Source organism: Poromitra crassiceps (genome assembly GCF_964638095.1).
Source record: "Poromitra crassiceps genome assembly, chromosome: 21".
Classification (NCBI taxonomy): domain Eukaryota; kingdom Metazoa; phylum Chordata; class Actinopteri; order Beryciformes; family Melamphaidae; genus Poromitra; species Poromitra crassiceps.
The window spans coordinates 20,330,365-20,339,343 of record NC_139638.1 but is presented as its reverse complement, the minus strand read 5'-3'; the positions used below and the strand labels follow the sequence as shown (position 1 = coordinate 20,339,343).

The 8,979-nt window shown below is 43.5% G+C and overlaps 1 protein-coding gene across 1 annotated transcript in view; it reads left to right on the top strand.

Annotated features, from left to right (window-relative positions):
• The window catches only part of sdad1 (SDA1 domain containing 1), an 11,735-nt gene extending 4,360 nt beyond the window's left edge, over positions 1–7,375 (top strand). The window contains exons 7-12 of the mRNA XM_083657376.1: positions 603–624; positions 1,981–2,072; positions 2,654–2,844; positions 3,067–3,151; positions 5,700–5,861; positions 7,133–7,375. Of these exons, the coding sequence (XP_083513502.1) occupies positions 603–624; positions 1,981–2,072; positions 2,654–2,844; positions 3,067–3,151; positions 5,700–5,861; positions 7,133–7,180 (600 nt within the window). The 3' untranslated portion in view covers positions 7,181–7,375. The remainder of the gene's footprint in view (positions 1–602; positions 625–1,980; positions 2,073–2,653; positions 2,845–3,066; positions 3,152–5,699; positions 5,862–7,132) is intronic.
• Positions 7,376–8,979: the final 1,604 nt, after the last annotated feature.

Genomic DNA, 8,979 nt, shown 5'->3' with positions numbered 1-8,979 from the left:
TTAAAAAGCTAAAATAGGTCTGGAAAATTTTTCAGTCCGAAGATTTTTTTTTTTTTTGCTTTAATCCCTGAGATAATTGATGTATAATGTTAGGCTATTTTTCCCCCTCTGTTTTTCTACCAAACCTGCTTGGCCAATAGATAGAAGAGTCCCGACATCTCCATTCACTCCAATGGACCAGTTTTTTATTCTCAAGAGTTCCAGGAAGTAAAGTCCTGGATTTAGCAGCACTGTCGAGTTGCAGCAAAATAGACAGTTTGTGTTGTACTCTGAAAGGGTTTCCCCCCCCTTGAATCAAATTGTACATTATCAGCTTTATTTTAGCATGCAAAAGTAGCGCGAGACCCATTCCTGGCTGTTCATTGGCTAATGAGTCTCGCATTTTGGTCCTCTGCTGACGCCACTCTCTCTCTAGAGGACACTAGCTTTCCCGGGTCATGGCTCCACCCCCTCTGCCGATCTGGGAGGAGTTGTAGACTAGCATGCTTCCTCTGATACATGTGTGTAGTCGTCACCAGCTGCTTCTTTGCACCTGACAACAAGGAGTTTCACTGTCAAACAGGAGGATCATAACGCTATTCGTTCCCCTGCTCCCTGAACAGATTCCCCGACCGACCAGAGGAGGCACTAGTGCAGCGACCAGGACACGTTCCCTTAACACTTTCAGTGCCACGGCCCTTGGGCAAAAGGTTGCTTGCTGTGCCACATAGGCCGCAATGCATTTTAAAACAGTCATATAATTTCTTTAATAATTACTATGTAAACACTGAACACGCACAAATAACGATGAGACTCTCTTCTATCACCTGCAAAAAAAAGTTTATTGATCCCATTTTCCGTTCTTTAGTTATGAGCCGGAGAAGATAGCTTGATCGAACGAAAAACAGAGCTTTTTTTCTACGAGCTGAGATAATGAGCCTTTTGTGAAATTAAACATTTCAAGCACATCACTGACTCTGAAGCTAATTTTCTGATGTAGTCACACCTCAAAAATAATTTCCTTCAATAAAACAGTGAAGGCAAGGGAATTTTGTTTGGAAGAATAATATTTTTAGCTGAAACCAGCAGCGCTGGCGCCTGCATGCGCTGCTGGTTGCAGCTTCTTGCTGATCTTTTGCTGCTGGTGGGCATCGGATATTCTGGCTTGCGTTTGCCAACCCTGTCCTGCTGTCTGGGTCTGTGTTGTGTACTTGGCTCTGCGTGCCCACCTCCCCCCCTCCTCCTCCCCCCCCCCCCCCCCCCGTTGTGGGAGGAGTGTCTCTCTGCTCTGCTGTTTTCTCGTTTTCTCTGCCTGTGCTCAGCACTGAAAAAGTCAGCTAGATCCTGCTTTTTTACAGCCGCGTGTACCAGCTCCCATGCTTCGAGTTGAGAATAATAACAAATCCACGGCTGATCATGTGTTGCAGCGGACACGGAGGCTGTTGCAGCGGACATCGAGGTGCTCAATTGTGATAGCAGATTGGCTGCTGCAGGGGCACAGCTAAACGTTGCTTCAATGAAGCCGCTGCATACGGACGGATGCGATGCGATTTCCTTCCCCCCAATGACTTCTTCTGTGTGTTTCACTCCACGTTCTCTCATCTGGAGAGCGCTGTCGCCACCTAAGGGTTCTGTAAAATAGGTTAGACACATTCAATACCTCTGAATATTGTAAGAGGCGATGTAAGAGGCATAGATCGACACCCCCCCGTCAAAAAAAAAAATCGAGTTATGACGCCATTTGGCGTCGCTGGCACTGTACGGTAAATTTCTAATGACGCCATATGGCGTCGCTGGCACTGAATGTGTTAATCCGGCTGTCCCACCCACAGACACGGCCAATTGTGCCTGTTCAGACGCCCGGCCAAGCCAGAGTTAGCACGGGGCTCGAACCTGCGACTCTGTTGACACTGTTGGTAGGCAGGGAATCTACTGCTGCGCTACACGGACACTCATGTTAGGCTGATATCTATGTGGGTTTTTTTTTCTATCCTGTAACAGGTGGCTGGGAGAGTGCCAGTATGGGTGATGAAGATGAAGACGGCGAGTGGGTAAATGTTCACCATTCCTCTGACGAAGAAGCAGGAGAAATGGTGAGAATGAAATGTATACGTAAGGGATAATGTATATTGAGGCGGTGATTACGGGGGAAATAATGACCGACAGGTGGATTGAGCCCGACGCGCCAGCGGAGGGCTTAATCGTTCACCTGAAGGTCATTATTTCCAGTAATCACCGCCTCAATATACATTATCCCGCTTAGAACACGGCCTACAACTAAATCATTCAATAATCTGACAAAAATAATTATTCAAATAGATTTTTTAATAGCGTTTTCAGCGACAAAGCGGTTTCATTCGTAATTGGCACACAAGACACCACAGATGCAACTGGTTGGCCTAATTAGTAGTGTCTTGCTGACAAAAAGCTCTTATCAACTGATTAATCCAGGTGTGGCAGAGCAGCGGTCGGTTGTCGAGAAATAATGACCGGTGAATATTGTTGATTGACCAATCAGAATCGAGTATTCAAGAGAGCCGTGTTCTAAAGCCTGATATAAGTGTTCCGACAGGTGATTAAAGAACACAGTAAATGATCTGAATGGTTTATGTGGACATGATATATAACATGTAACAGAGGACTTGAATGTAAGGACTTTCTGTGCTCGTCTTAGGCGGAGAAGCTCCAGAGCATGCCAGCTGAGGAGAGGAAGGTCAAGGCAGCGGCGGTCAGTGGCAGCAGGCTCCTCACCCAGGACGACTTTAAGAAGATCCGTGTGGCCCAGATGGCCAAGGAGGTCCACGGCGCGCCAGGCAAGGGCCAGAAGAGGAAGGTCGTGGACGTCGACGATGAGGACGACAACAGGTTAGCGGGGGCCATCTGGACCTAAGGATTGAAGCATTGTCCAAGAGTCATTTGTTAATTTTGTTTTGTGAAACACTATCTTATTTTTTTAACATAAGCATTTCGCGCAGGTCTATTCCACTGGATGTTTTAAGTTTGTCATTGCGGTGATGTTTAGTTTTCTGATATAGATAGATGATGATTTGTCTGTCTACATTTGATTTATGGTGCCAAACTTTTCAGAGGGGAGATACTGACTTTGAGGAATATCGAGAAACTGCACAAGAAACCAAAAGCGGACAAGGAATCACGACTGGCAACAGCACAGGTAAAAAAAAAAACGTACCCTTATTGTTGGGCAATTTGAACAATTCCGCTGTGGAAGGTGAAGGTACTGCAGGTGGGCCGTGAGAGGCATTATCGTCTTAGGGGACATTCACACAAAAAGCATTTTTTTCAATCAGAACGCTATGAAAATCATGTTGAGAGCGCTTCCACTGTGCACAAAACACAGCGCACAGAGCGTTTTTTTTGGTGCTCCGTTTGTTTTCCCCTGTAGTCGCGTGCAGTACAGATCAGAACACAATGACCACACGGACGGTAGTTAAGTTAAGTTAAGTTATCCTTTATTTATCCCCTTGGGGAAATTCATCCTCTGCATTTGACCCATCCTCTACTAGGAACCTTCCTAGAACTAGGAGCAGTGGGCAGCCACTGTGCAGCGCCCGGGGACCAACTCCAGTTCTTTTGCCAGTACCTTGGTCAGGGGCACCGACAGGAGTATTAACCCTAACATACATGTCTTTCTTGATGGTCGGGGGAAACCGGAGCACCCGGAGAAAACCCACACGGACACGGGGAGAACATGCAAACTCCACACAGAAAGGACCTGGGACGGACCGGGGTTCGAACCCGGGACCTTCTTGCTTAACCACTGAGCCACCGTGCCGTCCAGCTAGTAGCCAGCTAGTTTTGTCTGTTTGATGTTGTTCACTGTCAACATGAAAGCCAGATTATTGCCAATTCTGGCAGCAGCGGAGGTTGAAAATCCCCCAGGAGGAGAAAAGGTAGGATGAGTGAAAAAGACGAGCAGGGCGCTTTTCCTCTAATGTTCAACTTTTTTCAGCTTTAAATTAAAACGCTCCACAGCGCTCCTCCAAAAACAACAGACGCCACCAGCGCTGAAACGCCAGGTGCGTTCATTAAAAGAGGAGCACGTTTAGCGTGTCCTTACATAGAGAATGAATTGCAGAAAGATGCTGGCAGCTCCAAAAATGCTTTTGGTCTGAATGTCCCCTTTAGAGTCTTAGTTTAAAAGAAAGAGTGAAGTTTCTGGTATCATATGAAACTAGATGACCCAAGGCATTCAGTGGTACCAACCACGTCATGCTAGCTTGTCGGGAAGGGGGCTAAATAACGAGAGTTTCCTATTTCATATTGGGCTGTGTAGGGGTGCTCCAAAAAATCGATTCTGAAAGGATCGCGATTCTTAATGCCACGATTCCTGGATCGATTCCAAACTCCCAAGAATCGATTCTTAAAATTGTAAAAAAAAAAAAAAATTATTTTTTACAGTGCACCTGAACGCAACATGCAAGATACCGGCTGAATAAGTGTCCAAATGTTCATGTCATTTGTGTACTGTACTGCCACGGTGCCAACACCTCTTGCACTTAAGAACTCTGGTTAATGTATTCCCCCCAAAAGTCTTCAGATCCCCCCCAGCCTATAAATCCATCTTATCTGAAGAACATAAGGGGGGAATTCCCCCCTAGTTTGCAAAATGAATTTAGGCCCTGACTGTAATACAGAAGTTGAATTTGAAGTTCAGCATTAATACATTTGTCATTTTTTGTCTTATATTTACCTTTGTGTGTTATTGCAATATAAAACTACATAATTGAGAATCGATTCTCGATTCTGGAATCGAGAATCGTTGGAATCGAGAATCGATTCTGGAATCGGATCGTGACCCCAGGAATCGGAATCGGATCGGATCGTGGCTTAGCCGGATCGGAGCACCCCTAGGGCTGTGGCATTATGGGAATGGCTGTACTGTGGTGTACCTGTATCTGTGGTGTACCTGTGTATGGAAAGAGCCAGATTGCCCAATACCAGGGGTGCCCAAATTCTTTCCCATGAAGGGCCAAAACTCAATCTGGGTGGAGGGCCGAGGGCCAAAAATAAACGTTGTGGAATTACATCAAAATGTATTGTGTTTTATAGAAAATTAACATTCTAAATCTAAAATAACATTTCAATATAATAATCTACTTTTTATCTGTTTGGTAATTGTAATAATTTGCAATTGGTTATATATATTTAAAGAAACATCTGCATTTGTGGGGAGCTTAAACATTTAATCAGTAAACACCCAGTTAAAAACAGTTGTATTTTCCACCTTTGTAATCAAGAGAGAAATTTGACTTAATTCACAACTTGAAAAATCCTCAAGGTACTTTGAAAATCAGCTTTATTGTCCATCTTTTGTAAACAATTTGCCATGACAATTTGCAGGGATGCAATCTCAGGAGTGAACACAGTATCCGCAGCCACATTCAGACACTGTTTCACAAAGTCACCACATGAAAAAGCTCGTCCACCCTTTGCAATCAGTGCAGATATCTGATAACTTGCCCGAGTTGCATTCTGGATAAAAAAAATCTGGGAGGAGATTTTTTTTTTTTTTTTTTTTTTCCCTTCAAAATCTGTGGCGGGCCAAAACAAACAGAGCACGGGCCAAACTTGGCCCGCGTGCCCCAAATTGAGCACCACTGCCCAATACAGTTGAAACACGAATGTCTCTCAAGAGTCCGTCATGGGCGATTTGTGCGTTTTGCAGACATTGAGTACTACTGATGTCTTTCATCCTCCAGGCTGGGCGGACCGACCGGAAGGACTTTATCAGGAAGCACACTAAACTGAACCCACACGCCAGCACCAGCAACAAGGAGAAGAAGAGGACGAAGAACTTCATGATGATGAGGCACAGTCAAAGTGTCAGGACCAAGGGCAAACGCTCCTTCAGAGAGAAACAGGTAAAGCACATCTGTCAAAAGTATAGGCATCAGCATGATTTGTGTCATCGACAGGACAGAGGTACGCATCTGAACGGGAGGTGGGAGGGGGGGTAGCTGCCCTGTATTACTAATGTATGAATACAGTATTAAAGGTGAATTCCGGTTTTTTACACCCCAGACCTTATTTCCAGCTTAAAATATGATGTTTTACTCACCCAAATAACTTTGGTTTCATTCGGATGCCCAAAGAAGATATTCTCTTCCAAGTAGAGTCCTGGAACAGGCTATAGAGACACTGCATGAAATAGGCCACGCCCATCACGGGGGAAAAGCTCCGTTCATTTCCACACACCAGCATCATTTTCCTTGAATTAAACATAGCTAAAAGCTGTTGTGTGGTGGGGCTGCGCAGACAACAAATGTAAAAAATCGCCAGTTAAAGTTTTTTTGTACTCCCGAGCAAAACAAGGAAGCCATTGCGAATTGGCGAGAAGAGAAATGTGGTGTTGCTGTCAATGAAGTAAGTTGGAGTGGTCATCTTCCGTATATACAATCTTTTTGTGCAACACCCGACCATGCACCATAGCAGAACGCCAGGATTGGACGGGAGTTTGTGTTTTCCCCCGTTTTGTGCGTGGTTTCTGAATGATGACGCGCTCCGCAGTGTCTCTATAACGGGCGAAAACGGGGCATGCATAATGCACTCTGTAAACAACATATTTTCTGTCACGCCGCGGTTCATTATGGTTGTTATATAATTATGAGAACATGAATTAGCTATGTAACGAACCTCCGTGCTGCCGACGGCCTGCTCTGTTTGCTGTCCGAGTGTCCATCACATAGAAAACACCTCCCGCTTCATCTCCCGCTGCTGTTTGTAATCGATATACTATCGATATATCGATACGAGCGGCAACTGAATTGAATCGTCCATAATCTTGAAATCAGATCATATCTATATGCTAAGCTAGGCTGCTATGCTACACAACACAACAGACGGAGTCAACTCTGACCTGCCCCGGATGTGCTTATGTTCTTCTTCTGTGGTTTTCTCTTCTTCTCGCTTCTTCTTCTGAAACACATCCGGGGCAGATGATAGCTTGGTTCAAATCGCACGGCAGCTGTCAGGGGGAGTGAGTGAGAGTGACACATGACCAAATATCCTTTGGCTCAGGACACCGGGTTTTATTCATAAAAATATTATTACCCGGGCTGGCGGTTCCGCAAATTTACAGAGGGAGACGGATATTTCATTGCTTAAAATATTTTGTGTTGTCTTTCTCATCCAGATTGCTCTGCGAGACGCACTCATAAAGAGGAAGAAGCAGTATAAGTAGGACATAATGTCTACAATGTCTTATCTTATGTGTTATCTGGAGATAATGACATCATGTTTGCCTTACTGTAATTATGATGTTTGATGGCTATTGCCAGCTTAATCTTTGTCCGTGTCAAAAGACGTACATCTTGAAAGTGGCTTGTAAAATCTTGTCAAAATCATTGATGTAATATTGTTGCACTGAAATAAATAATCAGCTTGATAACGATGCGAATTTGAGTTTTTTCTAGACTTTAGTTCTGCTGCCCGCTCAGGAACTTGTATGTTTGATCACTGCAGATTGCAGGGTGAGAGACATCTTGGGGAACATGCTTTGCTCTTATGTTTGTCATTTTTCACACATTATCAGCAACATTTGGGTATCTTTTGGCGAGAGGTTATGCATTGTCTGCAGTGCCATAAAAATTCTAAGTTTACAGGTTTAGTTTTGACTAATCACTATTCAGTTGTTATAGACCTGCATTATTATTAATTATTAGCATATTTATGTTGCCTTTGATCATAATTCTTAGATGTATTATCTTGATATGAAAACATGTTGCTTGTTAGGAGCCCTCTCGTATAGCCAATGGCATGGAAATGCTATTTTTAGTGGGTTCTATCAACTAGTAGGCTCACATCAGCTTTAGAAAAACGTTAGATGTGGGTGCTTTCCATTGCCCGTTCTAAACCTGGAGTATCTTTTAACTTGTTTGATCAAAGGTGAAGACACTCCTCAGCAATTTTGTCCAAGTTTGTCAAAGTTTCCCAAACCAGGCTTTCATATTAACCCTTGGGGGGGGAACAGAACCCTGAAGAACTATAATCGGATCAGTCTCCAGTGGCAACAAACATTCCATAGAGCTCTCATGTATTTATTACCTTCAAGTAAGGCAGGTTGAACTGTTGGGAAGAGGGGGAGCTGAGGAGTGGACAGAGGATCTTCGTGTTCGCTTTCAGCTCAGTCTGTTGGGGCCCTGTGAGTGAAAATTATTGATTGATTGATCGATTGATTGTTGATCATTATTGTCTGTGTTCAGTGTTGGTGAGCGGCCTTCCCCATCTGAGATATGCTGTGGTTCCAAAACATCATTATAAAAAATCATTAAGATGAATCATCTCTGCTTGGTGAGCTTCAAAGGCCTTCAGGCATGTGAGGGAGAGAAGGTCCAGGTCTGCTTGACCAGAGTGAGAGTTGAATCCTCCCTGGTGAGGTGATGGAACTTTACAGCAGACTCCGGAGGGTGGGGGGCCAGCCACTCCTCCTTATAAGAAATAGATATGAGTTACTGTAGCTTTTGGGGCACTGCTTCTGAAACTTCCAATCGAGTGTGACTCAGTATACAGACAGACCATTACTTGGAAATAAATCCTCCTTTGTTCATTTCAACGAGCGACTGATTAATTGTTTCAAACAACAGGCATTTTTTGCCATTACAGCCCTCCAACCAGTGCTCATCACCATTATGTTATAAATAATCTGACACCAACAACAAAAATGTATGAAGTCTAAACTTTTTTATTTTATTACAAATGAGCAGAATTGTCTAAATATAAAGAACATCAAAAACATTGTGATTTTCAAAATATAAAGAACATGTAAAACCTTGTCATTGCCAAATTATAAAGAACAATAATTCCTAAATAAATAACCAAATAACTTCAACATTGTCATATTACATAACTAGAATTAGAATTCCTCAAGTTCAACTTTTAAATGTTCGCCTAATTCGCTTTTTTGTCCACTGGCAATAAATGGCTAGTGAATGTTCAAAATTTACCAGCCACTCAATAGATTACCATTGTTTTTCTTTTGTG